At 40.3% G+C, this 26,947-nt stretch overlaps 1 protein-coding gene and 1 long non-coding RNA gene across 4 annotated transcripts in view; one reads left to right on the top strand and one right to left on the bottom strand.

The window, feature by feature from the left end:
• The first annotated feature begins 563 nt into the window (after positions 1-563).
• CRYL1 (crystallin lambda 1) overlaps positions 564-26,947 on the top strand; it is a 50,377-nt gene continuing 23,993 nt past the window's right edge. The window contains exons 1-5 of the mRNA XM_009102817.3: positions 564-692; positions 3,378-3,485; positions 10,529-10,655; positions 22,600-22,761; positions 26,728-26,922. Coding sequence (XP_009101065.2) covers positions 661-692; positions 3,378-3,485; positions 10,529-10,655; positions 22,600-22,761; positions 26,728-26,922 — 624 coding nt within the window. The 5' untranslated portion in view covers positions 564-660. The remainder of the gene's footprint in view (positions 693-3,377; positions 3,486-10,528; positions 10,656-22,599; positions 22,762-26,727; positions 26,923-26,947) is intronic.
• LOC127059219 (uncharacterized) overlaps positions 699-26,947 on the bottom strand; it is a 78,910-nt gene continuing 52,661 nt past the window's right edge. The window contains exon 5 of one of the 3 annotated variants that reach the window (XR_007776836.1): positions 699-798. This is a non-coding gene — a long non-coding RNA (uncharacterized LOC127059219). Of the gene's footprint in view, positions 799-18,339; positions 19,297-26,947 lie in introns of those variants that run through there. The other 2 variants (XR_007776832.1, XR_007776834.1) reach the window with 2 other exon arrangements.

Raw genomic sequence — 26,947 nt, 5'->3', positions numbered from 1 at the left:
TATCTGTTGAGCAGTCTTCATGAAGCCATTAGGAATATATAATTTTGAACTTCTCCATCTCGCTGTTGAATGTGATTGGAATAAGCAAAGTGTCAGTGAGCAGGCAGATGTACCAAAATATTGTGTTAGCCTTATTTATTTTTCTTGGAAAGTAGAAGTTTGTTCAGAAGAAGCTGAACAAACTTTCAAATAATAGCCAAACAAATGTTCACTGAACTTCATCTGTAACTATCAAACCTTTATTCTGGGTTCGAATGTATTATTTTTGACTGTTCGGGTTTTTAATAGAAAGACAAGGAAAAAGTATTTATTGGATATATTAAGAGTACATTAATATAATCTTTGATATTAATCAAGCATTAAAAATGTCATGTTTTCTCTCGGTGCCCGGGGAGCGGGGGGGGCGGGACCGGGGGGCTGCGGCCATGGGAGCCGCCCCCGACCCGCCCGGGTCCCGGCCCCGGGCAGGCTCAGCCCCATCCCGGGTCCGCCCCGGCCCCGCCCCGGCCCCGGGCAGGCTCGGCCCCGGGGAGGGGGCGGCCGCGGAGCCAATGGGCGGCCATGACATGGCGGGAGCCGCGGGCGGGGCGGGCCCGCACGGGGCAGAGGTGGCTCATCCCGCTGCCCATCCCGCATCTCTCGGTCGCGGCGGCCGCAGGCATGGAGCCCTCGCAGGTTACCATTATCGGCAGGTAAAGGCTCTCGTCGCCCGCGGGAGGAGGTTCCGGCGCGGTGCCTGTAGGACGGGTGCCCGCGGCGTGCGAAGGGGCTTAGGCGCCTCTCCCGGCTCGGTCCGGCCTGCGGGAACGGGGTTTGGGGACTCGGGGTCGGGTACGGCCCTGCCGCAGCTGTCGCCAGTGCTGCAGCTGCCGGGTGTGTCTGCGAGGTGCTGGCTCGGGGCAGGAGGTGCGTTTTGCCCAGCCGCGGGGGCGCGCTGCTGCTGGATCTCGGGAAGTTGGGGGGATGCACCTGCTTGCCTCTACTTAAGTGTCTTTCTTTAAGCCCCTGACAGCTTTGTGCTACCGTAAAACAAACAGTAAACAAACATCTGTACCGAAGTAAGTCACCCTTTACGTGTGAAAGACTGCTGTCCCTTTTCATTGCAAAGCCTTGTGTGTAAGTGCAAGAGGAGTGGAGAAATCCAAGCACAGCTTAACGTCCGGTTAGTTAGCTATGTCAGGAATCTCCTAAGTTGGTCTTAGACACTCCTGAGGTGATATTGACTTGCCACAAAAGTCAGTAGTATTTCTGGCTTGTGTGAGAATGCATTGTTTTGTCCTCTCATTGAGCTGAATCTAAAGTTCTTTACTTGATCAAGAGTCAGGAGGGGAGAGGAAAGAGATGCAGGATAGTAACAGTCCCCTGTGCACCACCGTGCCTTGGTGCTACAAGTGTGGGCTGGAGCCAGCTTTATTAGCAAGGCCACTTGAACCCTCAGGATGGGAGTTTGGGTGCTGCTGTGTGACACTGACCAAACTGGCTGCTGGTACTCAGGGAAATTTTGTTCACTGTAGGTGTGTCTGAAGGGTCAGGAGAGTTGGGCTCTTGCCTGCTGTGGCTCCTGTGGCACTACTGCAAGTTTTGGTAGCACCTGTGGAAGTTGTGTGAGCAGATTTGGTTGTTAGTACTTTTATCTTTCACTGAGCCCAAAATGACAGCCCTTAAAGCGTCAGAAAGCGCCTTGGGGTGAAGGATGCTAACATCAGGTTGTGATGATGCTGTCATGTACAATGCAGTAACGGTGCAGGCCTGATACCTACCATCAACTTACTTTATGTGCTCTGTGGTTAAAAAAAAAAAAAAAAAAAAAACCACAATCCTAAAAGCCTGTATTACAGATTGGGTTTTTTTTTTTTTGTGTTTTAATGAAATTTAATTTAAAAGTGCAATTTAGAGACATTATGCTACTTTGTAAAGATACTGGTAGCTCAGATATGCTTATGCCAAGTTGAAGGGATTCAAATGCTTTTATTGTACAAATACTCATTAGCCATGAGGCTGCAGTAGCTAGCAAACCTTGACCATGCCTATTCCATAAGTTTTTCTGTTGCTTGCCCCAGAACTGATGAACTCTGGGCTTACTACAGAGATATTCTTTATTTTTACTTTTAAATTGTAGGTTTTGAGTGAAACCTTACTGTGTGCTTAACAGCACTAAATGCAAAACTTCACTTTTCTTATGTCCCAGTTATTTCTACTGATTCCTGCTATTTCCTGAAACTTCCTGTTTTGATCCTTTAAAAAAAGATATAGTTAAACCAAAGGCTGAGCATGTTCCTGTTTTTTCTTCCTTCTTTTCTCATCTGCTCCATTACTTTATCTCTGACTTTTGCTCCCCTTTTAATCTTTTATTGATGCCCTAATGGCCTTGAATTTTTCAGTTGCCAGACATCACTAAAGTTTAATGCTGCAAATACAATGATCTTGGAAGTGAGAGGAAATGCATGTAATTATCAAAACCCCCACTGTATCAATCATGTATCTTGAGTTCTGATCTTGTCTCTGTTACGGATTTTTTTTTCCCAATTTTTTGTGATTTCAGGTTACTTAAGCTTGTGACACTGTGCTTCCATTTGAAAAGACTGCTGCCTGCTACACATCTAATGAAGTTAGAACCTGCATCTCTTTAAGAGAGATAATAAAATTGTCAATTACTATAGATTTCCTCCGTGTATTGCTCAGTAATATGATTCACCAAAAGATGTAGGCAGACTGTTCCTACGTGTATCCAGCATGATAAAGTGCTTAATCTAAAAATAAAGGTAGTGCTAGAGGTGGATGGGTGGAAAAATAGTATCAGATGCATACTCAGTTGAGATTTTTTTTCCCTTTACATGTGCTTGTGGTACTTTCTGAATTGCTAAAGACCTGTGACTTCAGTAGCTGGGCCTTGGGTTTTCTAGTCACCTCTAAAGCAGGATCCTGCACTCTGGGATCAGTGGACTGCTGCCTGTCTTCAGTCTATGAGTTGAACAGATTTATTTATTTATTTAGTTAGTTAGTTAGTTACTTTTAATCTCTTCAATGTAAATGCATTAACCAAGTCCAGGTTAAGATTGTGGCTGACAAAACTGTTGGTGGTTGTGTCCAGTATCCCAAAGTAGTGGTTCCTTCTATTTGAATTCTGCTCTCCTGTTTTGTTTTCGATTTTTTTTTTCTTCCCCAATATTTTTGTTCCAGTTTTCAGAGAGGCTGCTATACACAGCCAGCAAAGGGTATTTCTCTGTTTGAGAGATTTGTTTCTCATCAGTATGTAACTGATCTTTTTATCAAATATCAAAGAGTCCAAGATCTGGTTTGGTTTTTGCAATGCTTTCAAGATCTCCTTTCCCCATTAAATGCTGATTTATTAATTGGCTGATTTATTTTTTTTTCAGTGGACTCATTGGTCGCAGCTGGGCCATGGTGTTTGCTGCTGGAGGCTTCAGAGTGAAACTTTATGATATTGCACAAGAGCAGCTAACAACTGCACTGGAAAATATTCGGTAGGTAACCCCACTTGAAATAACTGGGGTTGGAATGAAACTGTGGGATTTTTGTAATTATGAATCAATAGCCATATCTTGTTATTTCAGAGAGCATAGATTTTAGGCTTTGAAGAAAGCTTTTACTCAGAAGTACAGGTTAAGATCAGATCTGTGCTTCCAAGTGTCACTGACACTTCTGAAGGGAAATTTAATTTTTAAGTTATTCAAGATCTTACGTTTAAATTCAATTTTTTAAAATAATGCCTACCACCATTCGGCTATTTATAGGCTAGGTTTAAAATATGTGAATGTAAGAGTTTTTCCACAGAAAGACAACAAAGACCCTTTCAAAGTGGAGGTAGGTTAAGTTGGATTGTTGAGAAGCTCTGCTACAATTATTAGCATTTCATAACTGGTTTTTAAACTCTTAAACTGGTGTTTTTGAGTCCTAGAAGAACAAATTGCTAGCGTCATTGGTCAGTTGTAATTGAAGTAGGGAGCATCTTTAGAAGGAGTGCCAGTTTGAGGGTGTGAACATGACGTCACTCCCACCAGGTGAGTCCATGAAGCCTCTAGCCCTCTTCTGTTGCCCATGGCACTGTGGCTAAAGCCTCGCACTTTTGGTACTACAAGAGCTACAAGTTCAAGTCTTGCTTGTCTGCTCCCCTCCCCCAACCTTCATTGCCAACAGGTTAATTATCGATTCAGTCACTCTTAACTGGATTTCTTCCAAGTATTTCTCTAACCTTCCCTTGAACTGATATAAATCCTTCTGTGGCCTCCTTACCAAAGGACTTTGTGTTCTGCAGATTTACTGCCCGCTGCGTGAGGAGCCGTTCCCTTGTGTTTGTTTTGAACCTGGCTACTAACTTACTTTGATCCACCCCTAGTTCTTGTGCTAGAAGGAACATGTCTGCTTGGTCCTATGCACCCTCTTGCTGGGCCTGAAAATACAGCTTTTATCTGCCTGTGAGGGTGAAAGTACATTTATAAAGTGGCTCTGTGCACAGCCTTATGTTGCTGTATCGGCATTTAATGCTGGACTTCAGATGACTTCACAATTAGCATCAACCTAAAAGCATCAGCTCTCCCTTCACGATGCCTTGGAGTGACATGATGTCAGCTTGTGTATCGGCTGTATGGGGTGTAAGGTGCACCTGAGAAAATGTTGTGGTGTGTTGCATCCTAATTGCTTTCTGTAATAAGCCTTAAAGCAAACAGGAGTGACTTCAGGAACCCCTTGTAGATCAGTTCAGTTGTTGGAGTTCAGAAAGTAAGCAGTAAGTTAGAGTTCAGAAAGTAAACAGTCTAGTGAGATTCGCTAAAAAAGACTCAATAACAGAAGCGTGGGAAAATCCATCTCCTCTTTTTTTTCTTTTCAGGTAGATGTTAGACCAAAACATCTCTTTTGCCTCACATAGATGACACAAACTTTTGGGTTTTTTCAGAGTTGCTGTCATAGTAGTAGCCACAATACAATTCTGGATAATTAGGTGGCAGCTTTGTGGTGTTCATTACTAAAGCCAGTACTTGCCTCATATTTTTTCTTTTTCTAATAGCATCATGAGGATGTTAGCCTTCCAAGGTTTTCAGCTTGGAAACATGAAGCTTAGTGTAATAGGATAAAGTGCTATGTAAGTGGGTCTGTACTGTTGTGTGCCTGCATGTGTTCTCCTGTAGGAGTTCACAGAATCACACAATGGGTCATGTTGGAACGGAGTACTGAAGGTCATCTAGTCCTTCAGTCCTTGCTCAAGCCAGGTTTTCTAAAGCTCCTTGTATCTGACAGCTTTTGAATAGCTCCAGAAAAGAGACCCTACAATCCTTTTGGGCAAGCTGTTCCAGTGTTTAGTTACCCTCAGAGTAAAGAAGCTCTTTCTCTTGTTTAGGTGGAATTTCCTGTATTCCAGTTTCTGCTTGTTATCTTTTGTCATATTGCTTGGCACCACTGAGAAGAGCCTGGATCCCTTTCTTGACACCCTCCTTTCAGAGGCTTATAGACATTGTTGAGGTCCCCTGTGTTGTCTCTTCTCAAGGCTGAACAGGCCCAACTCCATCAGCGTTTCCTTGTAGGAGAGATGCTCTGGCACCATAATCATCTTTGTAACCTGCTGCTGGATCCCCTCTGGGAGCTCTGTGTCTTTCTTGTGCTGGACACAGCACTCCAGATGTGCCTCACCGGGGCAGAGTAGAGGAGCTGGATCTCCTCCCTTAACCTGCTGGCACTGCTCTTCCCAATGCACCCCAGGATCCAACTGGCCATTTGGGCCACAAGGACACTGCTGGCTCATGGACAGCTTGTTGTCCACCAAGCCCCCAGGTCCTTCTTCACAGAGCTGCTTTCCAGCAGGTCACCCCCAGCCTGTGCTGGTGCCTGGGGTTATTCCTCCCCAGGTTCAGGACCCTGCATTTGCCTTTGTTGAATTCCAGACAGTTCCTCTCTGCCCATTTCTCCAACCTGTCAAAGTCCTTCTGAAGGACTGCACAGACCTCTGGGGTATTGGCCACTCCTCCCAGCTTTGTGTCATCGGTGAACTTGCTGAGGAGGCACCTGCCCCTTCATCCAAGTCATTGGTAAGTTCAAGGCAAGTTCAGTTGAGTTCAAGGGAGTTTTTGCCTTTTACATAAGGTGATCTTAACTTATAATTAACTTGTGTATTTTGGCTATTGTAACACTCCAGTTAAAAAGTCTAGTTTCAGGAAAACATAGTTTTCGTGACAAGAATACAAAGCTACACAGTTTCTTCAACTACTATTTTAATGATTGTCTCTATCAAGATACAGTCAAACTTGTTTGCATTTATTTCATAGCACACAACCTGCACTAAATCACAGTGATTTACTGATTTGATACTTCTGTAAGAGCTGGAGCTTGAGCAGGTAATATGTGCTCACAGGAGAGCAGCAAGGGAATATCTGTCTGATAGAGCCAGCTGGTGACTGGTTCTCTGAACTTGATGTAATTTGCTTTCCTTTTTCCCTCCAAATAGAAAATACTTTTAGGGAAGTTTTTAGGCTTAGGGGTTTTGTGGTTTATTTTGTTTTAGTATTGGAACATATTTATTCCACTCGAGTCTGCAGTCCACAAACTTCTAGTGTATGGAGGTACGACTTACTGGGGAGAAACTGAAGTGTACAGGTGACTATTTGTAGTTTCCCTTTTCCAAATAAAATGGGTTTTGAGTAGTAAGCAACACTCACTTTACTTCTAAAAGGAGATGATACTTCTTTGATGGCAGAAGTGTTACTTAATTATTTTATGTTGTTGCCTTTTAGTCTGTTGACCTAGAAGTCATTGCCTTTTATATAAATTTAGAACATCTCAGGGTCTGCTGTAATGGAACCAGCTTTTGTTCTGATGAAGAAACAAACTAATGAACACCCTTATATCACACTGGACCTACTGAATGCATGCTCTAGTAGCCTGCCTTGGGAAATGTAATTTTTCATATCCAGCATGCTTTTTTTCCTGCATCGGTGTGATTCTGGTTTGAATGCAAGGTTGCTAAATTTTGAAATAATGAGAATTAGAAAAACAAGTAGTATCCTATTCCTGAAAGTAGTCCTAAAACACAGGATGTAGAAGTGCTTTAGTGCATGTCCCTCTGCCAAAAATAAATTTATGATTCTTGTAATACATAAACTTTTCTAAGTAGTTACTGTGCTATTGTTTAAACATAATTATTCTGCTGATAAAGGCTGATTAATTACCAGGCTTACTGGCTTAGTCTTCCAGTCTGTCTTATGTACTGCTTTGTTGTATTGGTACTGTATATATCAAGGGCAAAATGCAGCTTGGCTTAGGTCTTCTTTGATAGTTTTATCTAGCTCCTTTGAGGGCAGAACTTCTAAACAGATGATTCTTTTCAGAACACAGTTTAATACTGAGTGCCTGATCCTGGCACATCAAGCTTGTGCTAAATCATAGGCTTGATTCTACCTTTTGATTTTATCTCTGCCCCCCCCACCAGGCCCAAAAGTGCAATTAACTAGCTAAGCAAAACTGCTTCACTTGCAGAACTAAGTAGAGAACATATTGATAGGTTTTGGAAGGGGGTAGAGTCCTTCTTTACAAAGGTTCTGTCTGACTGTTCTGTTGACTGAGTTGAAAATACTTCCAAAAGGAAATGTTGTTTTTCACCTCATTCCTGTGTGGTAGCCAGTGACCATGGCAGCTGGAACAAATGATTTCAGTAAGGGTGATTTGTGTAATGACTGAAGTTGTGTTTTGAGAACAATTATGGTGCTCACATTTACCTGGTATGCAGAGTAACAGGTTGTCCAAGGAGTCAGTAAAATCTCCTTTCCTGAAAGCTTTCAAGCTTGGCTACACAAAACCTACTTGGTCTTTTCTGTCTCGGGCTAAAGATGAGTGATGTTTTGGTTTGTTCTCACCATGCCAAATACCCTCTCATTTATCAGACAGCACTAGATGGTAGTGCTTTGACTGATGGATAGTTCTAGTCTCTGGGCAACAGCAGCTGGCTGAACTTGTGAAGAGCAGGGCTGGTGTTTTCTTCTCTTCCTTCCCTTCTTGTTAGTGTGGGCAGTGTGGTTGTGATTAATTCTAGTAAGTATTTGCTGGTTGCAGCCATATGTGCTGAATACAACTGCCCGGTAGTGGCTGTGGATAAAGGTGAGGCAAGTGGGGTGTGAATAAGATAAGTGTTAGCATTGTTTTCAGGGTCCTTCTCGAAAGACTTTTAGAGTAGGATTTGTAAACAGAAGCATTTTATGTGATTAGGAGAGTTCCTGTAGATTGGATGCCTTATCCTGAAGCAAATACTAGCCCAGTTCCCAGAATAGTGCTGATGTGGGCAGACAGGTACAACAGTAAAGCATTGGAGGTAGGTGAAGCATAAGCTCAAAAAGGAAGTAGTATTTTCTTATCGGTGTGAATTCTTCATTCTTGAAAGACGTTACAGGTATTGAGTGAAACTCACTGAGCTGCACATACAATTCAGCTGCAGAGTGAAGCTGTGGATATGGCTGCAATGATTGCAGTCTGGGGTCATCCTAGGGATGATCCCCTAAAAATTTAGGCTGTCTTCATTAAGAAGTCATCCAGTAGAGGTCAGTGGTGCGCTGCTCTATGTACAAACCTTTGTGTCAATGTATGGTAAGTATCAGGGAACTCTGGTTTCCCACAGTACTTCAGCAATCTAATACCCCATGGGAATATACAGATAGTTTAATGTTTGAAAGATTAAAATTTGTTTGTGGAACAAAACTACCAGAATGGCTATAAGTAGATTGGCAAAGGTTGCAAAAAATTAAAATTTCCCAGGAGGGAAAGCCAAAATTGAAGTAATGCACAAATTTCCTACTCCTTGTTTTAACTGACTCAAATGCATGGCTAACATGAAGAGTGGTTATGTTAAAAAGAATTCTTTTTGTTTAGGAATAATAAAAATCAGTCCAGCCTCAAATTCCAAAGATGAAGATGGTAGTTTTGAAGGTTAACTAAGAAATGGTATTCTGAGTGCACAGTGTATTGTTAGTGGTTTATGCCAGAAAAGCAGAAATGCAGAATGGTTATCACTGGCACAGAAGGAAAGTTATGAGATGGGTGCTGCAAGCTGGGGGAAAAAAAAATAGAAGCTGGATCTCTTAGTCTATGACTGTAGCTTTTTTTACTCCCTCAGTCACCACTTATGTACTGTAATTTTGGAGAACCTGGGAGGGTGAGACAAATATAGTATTGTAATGAGAGTGAACAAGAACTTCACCCTCTTCTTCAAAGAAGAAAGTAATTCTGATATGGTCTCTTCAAATGTAACTTTTGTTTTGTGTGTGTTTTTGTTTGGTTTGAGGTTTTTTAAGCATGTGAGCAAGAGTATGCTGGATTTGGGCAAAAGCACCTGGGAAATGAACTTCTAATGAATGGATACTAAAGACTTTTTGAATTATTCATCTTGTCTCACAAGGTGCGAGGGAGCCAGAAGTTTGGATTCTGTAGCTTAGGGCACCTGTTTCTTTCCAGATGAAGCACTGGCATCTTTAGTGCTATAAACTTTAGGTGTTGGATGAAGTTTCTGTCTAGCATGCTGTATATTCCCTGTGACCTTGGGAAAGGGAGCTGAAGATCCCTGTTTCCTATTATTTGCCATAAATTGCTTAAGTTGAAGTCTGTGCTTTTCGGCCATCCATTTACCACGTCCTAAATTAAGCTGGTAGAAAGAATAAAGGATTTTTTTTTCCTGCTGGTGTTCATTAGGTCCATTTCCTCATGTCTTCATGAGGATGAGCAGTTTTTGCTGAATAATAACCAAAGGCTCAGAGGAGTTCTGTGTCAATGAAACTGATGAAAACTGAACTGATTTAACCATGATAAAGACTGCATCAAGGAGCTTTAGGTTGATTGTGATCAGACAGATTAATCCCACCTAATTTCTGTGGCTATTGTTCCTCTAAGCAGCTTAGAATGGTTTTGAAAAATGGCTTACTTGTTCTGGATGTTTGAGGGCTTCAAACTATAGAGACCTTTTCTGAAGAAGTGGCATGTCCAGTCCCAGCCAGGGTGTGTACCTGAGCATTCATTTCAAGTTTAGTAACTATTTAAAATTTTTGACACTTGTTCTGTAGTCATTAAAAAAACCTCCAAATGTAGTGGCATGGTTTTTATGAAGGACTCTTGCCTGCATTGAATATTTTTATTTATTTCTATACTAGTAAAGAGGTGTTCCCACAGTGAGGCTTTTAGCAAAAGAGCTGTTTGTAAAACTAAATGAAGTTTAATAAAGGGACCTTGCTTCCCATTAAATATGAGCCAAAAAAAACTCTTGCTGATTGTGCACCAGTTAAAATAAATTTGAAGTGGTGACCATCTGACATCTAGGTGTAGAGCTTGGAGCGGTCTGTGCTTGAAGAGAAGAAAAACCTTTGATAAGATGGGGAGGAAGGAGAAATTACTGAAATGAGCCTTTATATTTTTGAACAGAGATGTGTGCAGTGGCATGACAAATAGTGTAGTACATGGTTTGTTAAGAAGGTTTTTAAAAAAATTGATGGTAGCTGAACAATGATAATGTGTTTAAATGTGTCTGTGTTGTTTCTGTCAGCAAACAAATGAAAGAGATGGAGAAGTCGGGAGTCCTGAAAGGAGCTTTGAGTGCGGAGCAGCAGTTGGCTCTCATTAGTGTTTCTACAGACCTGAAGGCAGCAGTAGAGGGTGCTACTTTCATTCAGGTAAGCAAAGATTTGCCAGCTCATAGCAAACGGCTCAGAAAGATGATTAAAAGCTGTGCTACGCAGTAGGTGGGCACTGGAGATTTCAGCTTCATGACCCCATAAGCATATAGTCATGCTTGTTAAAGTTCTTTCTAACCTAGTATCCTGACATGGGAGATTATGCCTCTTTGCAGAATTTCTTACGCTAGAGTCCTTGCAAGTTTATTCTGAGTTATGGGGGGAGAGGCTGACAGCTAAGCTGAAAGGGAATTGCTGACCTCCATGTATAATAATGATTGTACCTGTTAGAAAGATGAATGTAAGGTGAAGGTTGGCAGGAGGTTTTTGGAGGACAGATTATCACCTAGAGAATGCCACACATTCTAGAACTGGGTCTAAAATGTGTTTTTTCCTCTCCAGGTATGTAGTGAAGGCGGGGAGTATGATATAAGGGAGGGCTGTTCTGACTGTGAGGGAGTGCTGTAGCCAAACACAGCTATCCCAGAATGCTAGAGTATTAAAACCAGGGTTGATACATAGGTTTGAAATCTGTCCTGCTAAGTAAAATTGGAATGGGGAACAAGCTGAACTGCTAGGACTGATAGTTTGTGGCTGCTTAATTATTAATATGCTCACTGGATTGGACATAGTGCAGAGAATAGGCTAATCTGGGATCATTTCTGGGATAAAGTATGAATGCGTTTTTGTTAGGATTGGCATCTTCTACCCTATGGCTCCCCAGTATTATTCCAGTGTTGTACCCTTAGCAGTCTCTACATGTATTTGTGCTGCACTCTCATTTACCTCTTACACTGTTTCAGGCTTTAAATCCCCAGTCTGATCAGCTGCAACACAACCCTAATAACAAATTGAACTGAAAAGAGCACAGACTTCCAGACCTTTTATTCCTCCCAATTTGGTGACGTAAGGAGGACAGAATGGGAGTCAGGGCGAAGCCTCATGCAGAAGTAAAAGTGTGAATGTACTCTAGCTTTTTACAGTGGTTCACTGTTTTGTGTTCACTCCTTTTCTTCATAGCATGAAACTATGTATTCACCCCTTACTCTTAAGCATATCTTACTCTTTCATCACTGATGAGCTCGGAACTTGTTATTTCGTAGTATTGTCTTCATGCATGTATTGCCTACTTCTACTGAATTTAATTTGCAAATTTATTGTCTAATCACTCAGACTTTTAAAGTCCCTTTGCAAATGTTTGTGGTTGTAATAATGATGGCCAACTTAAATTTCGTGAGCTAACTTTCAGGTCATTTATGAATGGATGTAGCAAAGGGCACAGCTATCTGTGAAACGCTACTGGCCAGCCTATTCCAGTAAGAACTGACTGTTCTTCCTAGCTTCTGCTTGTGAAAGCTGTCTTCTTGTTTCCAGTATTCTCATAGTTCTTGTTTTCTTTTGCTGTTTTAAGCAATTCTTACTACCTGGTATATCTGTATAGTGTCCTTACTTTCCCCTGTATCCTATCTGTAAGAATCTGATCCTTCTTAGTGCCAACTTTGTATCTCTTTAGCATTCTGACTTCTATTTTACTATCTTCTTTTGAAGCTGAACCTAGCTGTGATGGAGTTCTTGGGTCTTGTTGCTCTGGCAGGGATGTGGAGTTTTGGTATGCTTTTGGTCTCATGAGACAGGGTCTTTGACAAAATCTTGAGATTTTTGAACAAGGTCTTGCATGAAATGTCAGATTAAATCAAGATCCTGCCACTATCAGTTCATTTCCAAATTGGCATTGGGAAAATGTTGCAAAATCAAAGTAATTTTCTGTTAGAAGGAACCTGTGGAACTCATTTGGCCCAACCCGTTGCAGGACCAACTTGCATGAACTTGCACAGAATTTGTGCAGTTGAGTTTTGGGTAAGCACTTCTGGTCTCTCTGGGTAACATGTTACAATGTTTGATTACTGTCATTGCAACTTTTCCCTAATATCTAATTGGAAGTCTCTGCTTGCAACTTCAGTCTCTTGCCTGCTGTCCTACCAGCCTGCACCTCAGAGAACCTGTGTGTTCCTTTCAGGTAGCTGAAGACAGCGATGTTGTGTTGGTAGTCTCCAAACAGCAACAGTCTCCCTGGGGTAACTGCAGCTTTCTGGCACTATTTTATGTTCCCTTAGCCCTCTTGATGTCTCTAAACATGTAGTTATTTAGTATATAAATAAAAATAAACAAAATAGCTGCAGTGTGCCCATGGATAACAAGTCATATGTGTGAAACATGGTTGGTACTATTTGTATCAGCCCTCCAAACTATAGCATATAGTTTAGTTTTATTCCAAGTCTTAACAAATGCATAATGGAAGTGGGAAACTTATTTCAAATAGACTTTAATTTACTCTTGAAGGAGGGTGGTGGAACAGAAAGAAACAATCTAGGCTCACAACCTTATTTCAGCAGTGAGCAGACTACTTTGTGACTGACCCATGTTAAATTTAAGAAATGCTGCTTAGTGCAGCTTTGAATGTGGAAGGAAAAAATGTACTAATTGTAACTTATGAGCTCAAGTGTTCTGACTTTCAGTTACTTAAAAAATAAATATTGGTTGCATTAATCTTAGTCGAATATGGAGGAATCAATTTTCATGATATAACCTACTGATTAGCTTATTTCAAAATTTTCATGAGAACTCCATTTCTTTACCCTGGATTTCAGTTGGTTAAATCTTAACTTCTTTTCAAATCTGGCCTTTGTAGAATAAGTCCACTTAAAGCTTTAAAAAACTTCTTGATGTTTGCCCTCCATGAGTAAATTCTTCAGACAGTTGCCTTCTATGTAGTTTTCATAGGACATAACTTAAAACAGAAGGGATAAAATAGTAAAAAATGGAACTTCCTGGGTTAAATCAGTGAAGATACAAACGGGAAAAAGATGCAAGAGATAATTAGAAGGACTGAGAAGAAAATTTATAACAGTGATGTCTTGAACATTTCAAAAGGTTATATATTCTCTCTCCTGAGCATTTTCATGAAGTAACTTGTCTTGCTTAGTGTGCTTTACATCAACTTCAGAAAGAAATCAGTCTGTGTTTTGCTCTCAACCTGAGTATTCACACAAGTTCACTTCTCAGAACTTTCCTATGCTACTTGGAATAAGTGCATAGCCTATAGCATGTAGGTGAATGTACGCTGCAAGTTTTTATATCACTTAAAAGTTTTAATTCTGAAATAACTTTTCCATTAGCTGAAAACTCCATGGAGATAAATTAATGGATATGTTTGTACTATAATATTGCTGGCATACGACTCTCATGGGTGAGTTAAATGTGCTTATTTTTGTGCTCTTAGCTTTCCTGCATAAAAATATGATCACTTTTGTTTTCTGTCTGTGACTGTTGGGTACTGAACATCTTAGTTCTTTAATTATTAAGACCAGATTTTAGTCAATATGTGTCTAGGTCATAAATAAGATAAACTGAAAGAAGCGCAGCACTTGTATTATCTCTTACCACAACACTAGTAAAACAAAACCAAAGGTTTTAAGTTGAACAATTTACTAACTGAACAATGAAGTTTGCTAGCTGTCAGAGGAAGATTAGATGGCTAACCATTGCTAAGATGTTACTCTTGACATCTGAGCTGCTGTGTATTTTGGTGACTTGTGAGGACTGGCTTGGCTGGTTGAAGATGGACACAAAAGGTCGCTGAGAGGTGATCTCTGAACCTGTCTGTTGTGCTGTGGCATTGAACAGAACAGACTGGGCAAGGGGGTGAAGTTAAGATTTTAACTTACATCTTGTGTTCTTGAAGTAGTTATCCTTTTTACTTTGAAAAGAACTCTGCCTAAAAGCCTTAGAACAGTATCTTCATTCCCTGCCCACCTCTTTAAAAAGAGAGGGTGTTCTGCCCCCTCTCTTCTTCCTCCCCATTACACCTGCACAGGCTGTTGAGCTGGTGATAACCACACGAACAGATTTTCAACCTTGTATCTTTCAGATCTTCCAGAACTGGCTCTTTCATCTTTTCCAGTTAGACATATTTAAAAAAAAAGTGTTAACAGCTTTCAGAAAGTCTGGTGATGACTTCAGGGTGCAAAATCAGCATTGGCTTCAGAGCTTTGACGACAGGTGTCTTGTTTCTCTGGTCACAGAAGTTACTTTTTGACTGTCTGTTACCAGTTTCTGCTTGTAACTTTTGTTTGGCTTTGCTGACTTCTTTCAAGAACCCTTTTACTTGTGTGGATGAGGGAATGTCTGCAGACAGTGGGTGAAGATATCTTCAGCTGCCCTGAGCTCATAGGTGAAAGAACACACTGTTTTGGAGGCTCTGTTAGTCAGAGACCTCTGTGAAAACAAAACTGCTGGCAGGCAGAGTGTGCAAGCTTTGCAGTAAGATGGCATCTTCTGAACGGAGCCCTGGACAGACAAACATGGGTCTGTTTGCTCTCAGCTGGGCAAATATAACCTTAGGCCGGGTTTTACCCTACAGAGCTGAAAGAATGGCCTGAGGCACCAGAGGTTGTGCTTTGGCTTCTGAGGGAACATGTTTTAGGCATGGGACTTGACTTGCTGTCTTTGTATAAGTTTTGAGAAAATGATTTCTAATTTTAAATGTTGAAAATGATCAGATCTTAAAGACTTGCTGTAAAACATTTTATGAAGTCAGTGTCTGAGTTGAACTGAAAGATGATGTTGAGGTAAACAAACATCTTGTCAGTGTCACTGTAGTGGTGCCGCTCCTGAATGGACTTAGGCCCTTCCAAGTTTTCTAACATTTATTTCCCATCTATTCTGTGCATATAGCAGCTGATGTCATCTACCATTACAGTCTTGAATATGGTTTCAATCCTTGTTTCAGGAGGTTGTCGTTGCCAAAACTGTCATCCTGCCTGACAACTAATCTTGCTCTTCAGGTTCCCTTCCATTGCTCCCTGGTCCCTTTTCTGGGGTGGTGTTATGTTTCCCTTGCCTTTCCTAATCATTTCCCCTATTTTTGGTGGATGAGATCAGGGTTGAGAAAAACAGAAAATCTAGTATTTTGAGAGAAGATGTAGGGAGGAGGATGTCAGTCAACTAGTTTGAGATCTTATTGCCCTTTCCTGAAGGAACAAAAAGGATCTTCAACTGTCGCAGCCTGATCGACTCATCTGTCTTTTGAAAGTTTTGTTGGACATGTGAACATCGTGGAAAATGATTGATCTTTTCATGGCATGATACTAACAGGAGAAGAAGCAAACTTGTCTTCATTTGCTGTATTTGCTTTAAACAGAAAAACAGCCAAAAAGCCTCTCAAAGAAATGCCTCAAACCCTCCTAAATTTGTCTGATTTTAGAAAATGTAGTTCGGAAAACTAGTACCTCCACAAATCCTGTTTTTTTCTGCTAAAGGTTAAAAGGACACTTGCAATTCAGTAATTTATTCTGAACAGTATCAAATGTCAGTAACTTGATATTTTTATTGGTCAGATTCTTTAACAGACTATGTTTATGAAATGTAGGAAAGTACAAAATGTTTCCATCCAAGTGCTGGATTTCACCTCAGTGTTTACTTGCACAGTATCTTGCAGTCAACAGTCTTTTATGTCACTCAAGAGGTAGTGATTCATGAAGCATCAGATTTCGTACTCATATGAGCTCACAAGTTCAAGACAAATAAGAAGTTATCACTCCAGATCTAAAGTGATTTATAGCCCTTAATTAGTTTTTTAAATTAGGTTAGCCTGAAAGTGCTGGTACCTTTACCTGATCTTTTAGGACTGCTTTTACAATAAGTTTCTTTATCTCGTGATGAGACCAAAGGCAGGCAGGATCAGTCATACCTAGACAACTGTCTGTCAAAAGTGTGTTAACCTGTTCTTAAAATTCTCTTGTGGTGTGATTCCTTCTCCTCCCATGTTCAGCATGTTTGCTCCAGTGCATACATAACCCATCAGAAGTCTATAACTGAAGCTCTGGGATGTGAAACTCACATGCCTGTACTTTACTCATATTTTTTATAATTGTGTCACATGGTGATAATGTGGCCCTCCAATGCCTAACAAACAGCCAGTCTGCTCTTCAGTTAAAGGGGTTGCTGCCATTTTGATGCCTTTGTACTCTTGGATTGCAGAATAGCCGTAGTTAGTAAAATAGTTACGGTTCAAAATAAAAGTCTTGGTTGCCAAGCTTCTGTAGCTTGGTTTGGACTAACTAGAGATGGTTTACACCTAAAGAGACTTTTGTTGCAAATGATATTTTTGTTAATGATTTGGTTTTTGTTCATGAGCTTGAAACCGTCTTGGAGGAAGTTGTGTACCCACTTAGTGGAATGAGTATCTGCTGTGGGAAAGGGGCACAGGAGCTGATGAGTTCCTGTTCCCCTGTGTGTTCCCACTGGGTTGGGTTCCTGCCTCACATCCAAGTGTTTCAGGGGTTTTTTGTGGCGATTTGTTTTTTGGGGTTTTTTCCCTCCTTCTACCTCATTTTAACTGATCAAAATCCTGACACTGCACTGAAAGGTATCCAACAGCCTTGGGCCTCCTTTGACAACAGCTGTGTGTGTGTCTCATCCCAAAGCCATGCAAAAGTGTGTGTGCCTCCTACCCACCTGCTGGCCCTGCCTTTATCCTCAAGGAGGGTAGCCACAGTTTACAAAGGGAGACTGAAGTAAATATGTTTTCCCATTACCATCTTTGAAGTAATGAATCTTTGTTAGTCACCTTGTCTTAATAATGTCTTGGTATACTGTTAGATGCACATACTATCCATCTCTAAAGTGCCTCAAAATATGCATCTAAAACTATTTTTTGAGGGGAGTGTGATGGAAAAGTCCAAAATACTTGAAATCAAGTATTTGCATTTGAAATATTTAATGATTTTGAATTTTTTGAAATTACCAAACTTACTCAATGTCTTAAATATATACATATATATATTTGAGCTAAGTTCTATTGGCTAACAGTAATATCAGAAGCAAAATTGATACTTCTATTAAATAATTTGTTCTGATATTAAAAATACAATTTTCTGTCTCTGCTTGTTTCGCTAGCGGAACTCCCAGCCCCTGCAGTCAAAATGTGACATTTTTTAATTGCAGGTGGTATAGTTCCCCAGGTTCGTGTGTGTGACTATTGTTTACTGACTGGAGTGCACTTTAGTGTCTGACATGGAATACAATAAAAAAAGTACTCAAGTTTCCTTAAAAGAAGGTGCATCTTCACTCTTCCAGAATGGAGATACACACCTAAACCCTGCAGGAACAGAACAAACCAGCATATCAACACGAAAGCCTAAATAGAAATAATAATAATTAGGACTGAAATACTAATGATAGTAGTGAATGTTTTAAACACTCTTTTGTTTTAAATATAATTTGATGTGGATTCAATAAAAGGATGGCTGAAACACAGCAGTCTATATGCAAGATGGAACAAATAGATGGAATTTTGCTTTGGTAACTTCAGTAACCTCGACTTTGCCAGTGATACTGGAGGAAACAGAACTGGTTGTCAAATGGCAGGGTTTAATTTGAAGAGAGCTTATTTTAGCATATGTACTATTTTCAAAGAGGCTTTTACAAGAATCCTTTATTATATTATTTAGGTATGGTAAAATCATAGGGAATAATTGTATTTGACTATACAGTTGCTATAGATAGTAATTTGAAATCTCTATTTAATTAAATTTGCAGATCTGCTTTCAGGTGTTTTTAATGTCTGTCTTAAACAGCATTCAGGTTATGTGTATAGAAAAACCACAGGCCAAAGCTTTTTGTAGGTTTATATTAATCAGGCTTTATTTTAGAAATAAAATTGAAGATTGAAAGTAAAACAATCATGCCTGTCTTTTCTGTGAATTTTTTTTCTAGTGGATTATAACTACAGAAGGTAATGGAAGTATTTGTAGAAATGTATTAGGCACCAAACTTTCAGAAAAGCTCCTTTTCTGACATGCAGAACTCTTTGTCTCCTAATCCTGTGAAGTCCTTTATATTCCCAGAAAAAGCTGGACATTATTTGGTTCCTGTTGCAAGAATGCTGACAGTCTGGGTCCAGCTTGTGGGATAGTTTGGTGCTTTGAAAGCTGCTGCTATGGTCTCATTCTGAGAGGAGAGGATTGCTGTCACTTGACTCTGGGAACTGTTCTACAGGAGTGCCTTAAAAATGTCAGCAAAATCACAGCACTGACAAGCTGAGGCTTCCTAAAATGGTGTAAGTTTTCTATGTGTGTAAACAGGGCAGGGGCTTGTGGCATGTTTGGAGATCCTCACTTAACTGCAGAAGATGAGGAGTATTCTTGTTGCAAAGTGCTTACGGCTTCTAAACAATTTACCTGCTGCTTAAAACCTTACTGAATTTACTGGGAAAGGGGAAGTTGCAGAGCTCTAGAAAAGAATTTTCTACCTCAGCTGGCAAGGGCACAGGGTGTTCTTGCTATAGCAGCTGTGGTGTGGCAGTGAAATGCAGCTCTTGGGGGTTAGGTGGTACAAGACAAAGGTGAATAGCTGTAGGAGGGAGATAGCTGTGGGAGGGGAACAGGGTGTTTCTTGCTCTCCTTTGGGTTGATTGAGGAGCCAGTTGAGATCTTTTGGGTCAATGTTAGCAGGACCACCAATATGGGAGACTTTGTGGTAGATGTCTGCTATGGACCACTTGATCAGGAAGTAAAGGCCTTCTTCAGAAGCCTCACAGGCCCATGTCTTCATGGTGGGGCTTCAGCCACATCAGTATCTGCTGGAGGGACAACACAGGAGAGCACAAAGAATTCAGAAGGATTGTGGAATGCATTCATGGTAACTTTAACAGAGGTGGTTGAGGAGTAGAAGGAAGGACATGTTGTGCTGGACCTCACAAACAATGAAGAACTGGTTGGAGATGTGAGGGTCATGGGGAAGTCTTGACTACAGTGACCATGAGATGGTGAAGCTGAGGATCCTTGAGAGGAGAAACAAGACAAAAACTGGGATTACAGCCCTAGACTTCAGGAGGGACAATTGTGGCCTATTGGGCCAAAATCTACTTGGAAGAGTCCCATGGTATGGGATAGACTCCTGCAATGAAGGTGAGTCTAGGAGAGCTCAAGGCAGATCTATCTTCACTTGCAAGGATGTATATATTATCATAAACCTTCATATTAAGATTGCCAGGGAATAAAGACTTTCTTGTTTATGTTTTGAATTTGCACCAGACAGCATCTAGTCAGGAGGCAGGAATTCACTGTTGCGCAGCTTAGCTTTCAGACTTCTTTATGCAGTGATTCCTAATGCTGGTGGCTACTGTCAGACTCGTTATTGAGAAGGCTTGATGCTGCTCCCTGTCACAGCATCTCCAGATGATCTTACAGAAAGTGCCTTGCTTGTTGCTGAGTGGCAGCTAATATTTGACCTTCTGTTTCCTAGTTTAAATACCTGGCTTTCATCTTATACTGCTTGTGTAGGATGTCTACTTATTTTAGACCACTGTGTTGCTGGGCTTTGCTTCAGGCCATATTTTCTTTTCTCCCAGTGGTAATACATTGCTTGGAAGCAATTCTCATTGATAGTTTAAAGAAAAGTCATTTCACAAGATAGTGTTTTGGGAAGTGTTTTTCTAGGAGTTACAGAGGAATTGCTACCTTGGCTTATTTGAGAATGGATGGGAAGAACCTGGGGAGATGCCAGCATGTAAATATAGGAAAGTGAAGTGGTACATTTAGATGAGTGTGGATGAATGTGGAAGCACAGATGGTGGGTGGCATGGTGAGAAAGGCCTATACAAAAACACAGAGACACTGGATTTAAACAGATAAAACTCACTGGCTTTCCATGTACAGGGGGTGTGTCATGTGAGTGCAGTTTCTTATTTAGGGACAACTAGACCTCAATCACCATGTGGTGTATCAGTTAGCTAGGGAGGGAGTCTAGCATGTGTTTATCTTTGTGTAGTTCTTTACTGGTTCAAGTAGCTGCTATGTGTTCTCTGAACATGTATTTGAATAGTGTAATTCCTATTACATCTAAGCCTTTAATTCAATACAACACTTTCAGGAGATGAGTTTTAAAAATTAACAGCTGTCATGTTCTGATCAGGCTCTTAAGCAATGTCTAATAAATTCTAAATTAGAAGCCAGATTTGTAGCAACCTTGTTTAGGTGACCAGGCCTTGGAATAAAGGTTTATTGTTCTCTGCAAGTGAGAACTATGATCTTCCCTAAGAAAAGGGCACAGAAATATACAGTGTCACTTAAAATGCGTAGTAGTGCATGCTAACCTTTTTGCACTGATTCTTTGAGAGAAACTGTGGTAGCTTTAAACCCATATCTTACCTGCTCTCTGTTTGATATTCCCTTTCTCATGGTGAACAGAATAGCTTCAGACCTCTCCATAACTGACCACAAGTGAGGTTCCTGTTTAATGGATTGTTTAGAGCTTAATTTTCCCCCTGTTCTTCAGGGAATTGGTGTCTCTGAGAAAATAATTGCATGCTTGAGAACAGAAGCTTTATTGCAGTGGTCCAACAACCTGAATACAATTGTGACACTATACAAAATACTCCAAGCAAATGGGCCATTCAGAAACCTTACGTAATGGCAGGTTTGAGTTTCCAGCAGATTTGAGTTTGCCTTTTTGATTATCATCTGATGTGAGAGCAGGCTTAGAGTTTCAAGTTCACAAACCTATTCAAAGCAGCTCTTTTATTAGCTTGAACAGTATCTGAAGAGTTCTCATCATCGTTGGCTCCACTAAAAGAGACTATTTAAACTTAACCAACAAGCAGTGATTCTGGAACTATGAGCAGAGTATCATTTTGTTTTGATAAGGCTAATACTTTGGGCTCTATCTGGAGTTCTTAAATGACCCTGTTTATCTCTTTTGCATCATGGAACCTTTAGTACTGTTCCATGCAACTTATTTTTTAAGACTTCAGATTACTTTTAACCCATTTTTTGGTTTAAAAACTCTGGCCCTGGGTATTCTTGCCACAGAGTCTGTCTGAAGCAGCAGATGTTAAATGTAAATTTTGGATTACATCAAATGCGTAGCCTTTTCCCCTAATCTTGCTGTATGTAGATCAACATAACAGAAAGGACAGAATGAAGTACTGGCAGGTGGGAGATGGTTAGAGATGGAAAAGAGCAGGTATTTTCTGTGTGTTTTAAAGGGAAGGCTGAGGTTTTGCAACTTTGGGATCCTGTTTGGATTTTTTAAAACTCTTCCAAAACCCCTTGAAAACAGGCTGGCCTTCTTCCTCCATTTTCTTCTCATAGGCTGAAGACTGCTGCTTGTGGGGATCCACTGTAGTTATTATCCCATGTCCTTCTCCTCCCAGACTAGTGGATCTTTGCATGCTCTCCCTTGGGCATCTCCTGGAGATAACTTTGGAAATCTAGTGATTGTAGGTTGTGGCTCTTGGCTCACACGTGTAAAATTTCACACAGTGATGTAGAGCTGAATGTGGTCAGTAGCTTTGATAGCATTCATTTTACTTCAGATGGTCTTCAGAAGTCTTTCTCAGTGACCCTCATACTTAAAATGCATAAGTATCTTCATTAATTTCAACTCTAGGAGTTGTGTAAGCACAGGTTGCAGAGATGTACCTTTGAATCTCCTGCCATGGTTCTGGAATTTGTAAGTTTGTCTTCTTTTGAGATACACCTGTTCATTTCCATCTTGTCTTAGAGAGAATACTGACTTCTATCATGTGCGATACTCTTAAAAAAGTGGAAACCAGGTCTTATTCCTCTGTATTGTGTGATCTCCCTGTGTGAGTTAAAGTCTGTATTTTAGACAAAGCAGAATATTTTATTTTGCATTAAATCTCCTGCAGGGTGTGGTGGTCCATCTTCTGCTGTACATAAAGAAATGGAAAGCCCAAGAGTTTAACTGTGGGAAGATATTTTTGTGTTACTGGCTCACTGGTATATCTAGGCTGATTAAAAAATGGTTTGTGCTGAATTCCTAGGTGTCAATCTAGAATGGGATCAGTGAAGTCTGAGATGTATAGATAGGTACTATTGAACTACATGACTTCTAATACTGTTTTTTGGTTTTATTTCAGGAATGTACTCCAGAGAATCTGGAACTAAAAAAGAAGATTTTTGGTCAGTTGGATCTTATTGTGGGTGACAGTGTTATCTTGAGCAGCTCGACCTCTTGTCTCTTACCCAGCAAATTGTTTACTGGCCTTAAACATGTTAAGCAGTGCATCGTGTCACATCCTGTAAGTACGATGGCATGTTTCCTTTTTGTTTAAACTGCATCCCAGACTCTTTCCTGCAGTCTGAAAGACTCAGAAGGCTGTTTGGGGCTCTTGTGTGTCATTGTTAGTGTGCAGGGCCAATTTTTCAAAAAAGCTGTAGTTTGATTATTCTGCGAGCAGCAGCACTAATCTACAAAATTGAGAGGATGTAGCATGTTGCACGCTGTTGGATCAAGATATGTTCTGTGAGTCGTTGTGCTCATATTGTTGTGTGTTTCTTAAACTACTGGCTTTCAAACTGTAGGAATCCTATGTTTTGGGTACAAGTTCATAACATTGCTACTTTATTCTTGTGTCATTTTTAGTCTTTTCTAGTATCCTTTCTTAGCTTCCGTGGGGTAACAGTAAGAATCCAAAGACTGAGCTTCATGTGCTGGTCAGGCTATATTGATAAAAGATGGGAAATCTAGACTGCAGTTTCTTCAGACTTGTGATGCAGAAGCAATATTCCTTAATTTCTGAAAGAGGGATTAAGGAATGATGAAATGGAACAAACTGGACTTGGAGCTGAATTTGCATGCTTCATGACCAACAGGGCAGTGATGCAAAAATGGAATCACTAGAGGTTGCAGTAGAACCTCAGAATGGTCAAGGGCACTTGTGGGCTTCTGTAGAGGTCTGTTTGGAACTGCCAGACAGCAGTTTATCACATCTCTCCTCAGCATGGAAGAGCATTTTATATTGATCATCACTGGGATTCTTACTGCTTCTGTTTTCCACTATTCAAGAAGCTAAGGAATTTGTTAACCCAGTGTTAGTTGGGCGGTCAGCTGATCAGTTAAAGAGGACTGTTGTCCTGAAGAGAGGTGCTGTTCTGGTCTTTGCAGTTTGGCAACTACAGGATGTCTCTCCAGGGCATCCCTCAGAGTGTAAAGTAATTGTCAATTCCCTGGGCATGCACAAGAGTACAAAAATACAGCACTGCTTCGCTGTAGTGTCTCTACAGCTACCTGTGGCTTCCTGCTGTAGTGCCAAAGCATTTGGTTAGTGCCTTTCTGATACCCCTCTACCACCACTGTGCCTTGTGGTGCCTGCATAGAAAGGGGAACAAAAGGCTTGGTTTGTTTTTTTTTCTGTATAACAAGTTTTCAATCCCTTTTAATTATAAAAACGGTCAAATTTCAAAATATGTATCTGTGCCTAAATCTAGCCTTTCTCCAGTCTAAAATTCAATAGTTTCTTATCTCTTATTTCCAGGGTTACAGTTTTCTCTAGTGCAAGAGAAGAGATAATGTCTCTTTAACACTTCTATATTAAGTAACTATACAATTTCTTTTTTTTTTTAACCAGTTCCTGGCTGTGTGACTGTCTGTCTTTGATTTTACTGTACTCTTTCTTACTGTTTTCCCAAGCTGGTCTGTACCAGTTGACTTTATTTAGTCTGAGCTACAGTCTTCGTAGGAGCCACTCCAGAAACCAGGTTTTATCAGATCTGGAAAGGTGGTCTCTGCATAAACATTTTCTACATTTCTGTTGTAAGAATATGTATTTTGTCAAAACGAATGCTCTGGAGTACCTTAAAATGTCTGATTGTTCCCAAATGGCTTTGCAGTCCAAATGAGACTGTTTTTGTAGCTTCACTCAGCTGTACTGAGTGTACCAAAGAAACTGTAAACCAGTGTACTCTTTCAGGGGCCTTTCTGCATCTGCATCAGGAAACGTGCTTGCTTTGTAGTAGTTGTTGGCTTTGGGTGAGTTTTTTTGTTTTGTTTTAGTTTTTACTAAGATCTTGAACATAATAGTAGGATTTGGTGGCTGCAGGAATCAAGCAGCTCTGCAAGACAGTGAAAACAAGGGTGGAATTTGATATACCAGAAGAATTAAAAGCTGAAGTTGTACAGCCTCTGGCATGAGTGAGGGTGTTGAGATAAAATGAAAGGAAGTGCCCAAAGGGCAGAAGCAGCTCATCCCTTTGCTTAACATGGTTCAGTAACTAGTAAAAAAAAAACAATCTCACAGCACAGCTGTATGATAGAAAAGCACACAATAGTTACATTACAGTACAAAACAGGTACAGCTATTCTCTGAAAGCAGTTTCAAGCAGTGGATCAATAGAGGTCTGCTGCAGGGTGGTTCTCTTCTCATGTACTGTATAGGCCTGCTAGATGACTCAACTAGAAATATGGGGCTAGAGGAGACTGAGTGAAGTCCCCTGTTGTACAGGAAACCCTGCAATCAAATAACTCTAAAACGGCATTAAACTCTCTCCGATTATTTTTTTAACTCCACTACTCCTGTTAGAAATTGTTTGTGTCTTCTAATTTTTGTTCCAAACTCATTACTGGTCCATTAAAATTAATATTTATGTTTGTTGACAGCTTTTCTGTAATTTAATTCTTTTGAGCATTTTCTTTGTCATCTCCTTTCTTAGCTGTGTCTTTGTTACACTAAGGTGACCTTCTGTTCCCTGAATATATAACTTCTCATTTTTAGAAACTTTCCCCCATTCCCTACTTCATCTATGTTCTACTACTTTGAGTTTTTACCAATATCTATTATCTCACTCCTGAAAAATTGTCTTCCTGTATATCCTCAGTGTGCTCATGAACACACCTGTATGCTCCCTGTGCCAAGTTCGTGAAATGGAATACTTCAATAAGATCACTGTCAACAGTAATCTTCCAAGAAATTTTTAATAGCCTTAGTCTCTCTCAACAATTAACTTGTCCTCTTTCTGGCTGGAACCTGTGATATACTTAAGCCTTAGAGAATGTCTTGATGCTTGCAGTGCTTTGGGTCTTGCTCAATTGCCTGGCACCACTGGATGGTGTCCATCCACCACACCGTTCTCAGCATTGCTGACAGCACTGCCAAAAATACTGATGTGAGAGAGGCTATGTTGGGACACAAGCCCCTCTAAAAGGAGTGAAGTGTGTTCCATCAGTTAGAGCACATGTCAGACCCTGCAGGAAAGGGAACCATGTAAATACTGAAAAGAAAGAACACGCAGGGAGGAAAGGCTGCTTGCATATTCCTGTGACTAAATCCTGTCCTTGCATTTACAGGAGTATGGTTGAGAGTAGTTGACTATAAGGGAGCATGATGAAAGAATCAGTAGGTAATTACCATTCTTCAAATGTCAGTGTTGTTCCTGGTAGTAATTTATTATATGTTAGCCCCTTCTATTGCCTGGAGCTAGATGAGGAGCTGAATTTAACATCTTTAAGAATACAGCTGAAGGACTGCTACTTTGGAAAGAGAATGCATGCAGCTTAACTGTCTGTAACACTATGACCTGAAGAACTTTGAGCTGTTTCTAGGATGTTCTTTAGGATTTTTTTGTTTTTTACTTCAAAAATACATAACACAAAGGTCTTGACTTGATGAGAAATTACATTGGGAAGAGTCAGGGAGAGGCAATTTTTTTTCTAAGTACAGTGTTTGAAGGTAACCTGTTCTGCAACATTTTCAAAGTGTGTTTTATGTGATATCTGTTACTGTATTTAGCATATATTTACAGGCTTGAGCCAGTAGCTGCTTATCTGTTAAGTGTTGCATCTTACAGGTGGTGTTTAGCAATATTTTTGTTATAAAGTTCTTGACTGTTCTAAAAGGAAATGCCTTGCTTAATTTGGAAAGACAGGTGCTGATCATATGTCTCACAACAACAAATAGCCTGAATATTGAGCAAACAGTTCCTCAAGTCAGAATAAAGTCTTCTAGTACTGTTTGAGTGCTGTCATCTGTGGTGTAACTCCATGAATTTTGCTGGGGTTAAACAGAGTATGATTTAGTGAAAGTTTAATTTTTTCTTTTAATTTGAGTTAATGCACCAGCTTTTATTGGATTAGTGAAGTCTTTCAAGGTCTGAATATCAGGCTTGCTGTGTTCACTGGAAATTATCCAAGCTAGTGCCATTTATAAAAATGCTTTATATTAACTTGTTCTGTTGGTAGCTGATATTCTTCTTTTGTCTTTCTTCTTGAGGTAAATCCACCTTACTTTGTGCCGTTGGTTGAAATTGTTCCTCATCCAGAAACAGATCCTTCTACGACAGAGAGAACTTATGCCCTGATGAAGAAGATTGGTCAGTCTCCTGTCAAACTAAACAGAGAAATTGAGGGGTTTGTTCTGAATCGACTACAGTATGCAGTGATCAGTGAAGCTTGGAGACTTGTGGGTGTATGTATATCTTTTGTTTCAGTAC

The sequence above is a fragment of the Serinus canaria genome, chromosome 1, assembly GCF_022539315.1.
Source record: "Serinus canaria isolate serCan28SL12 chromosome 1, serCan2020, whole genome shotgun sequence".
NCBI lineage: Eukaryota > Metazoa > Chordata > Aves > Passeriformes > Fringillidae > Serinus > Serinus canaria.
This window is presented reverse-complemented; position numbering and strand designations above follow the sequence as displayed.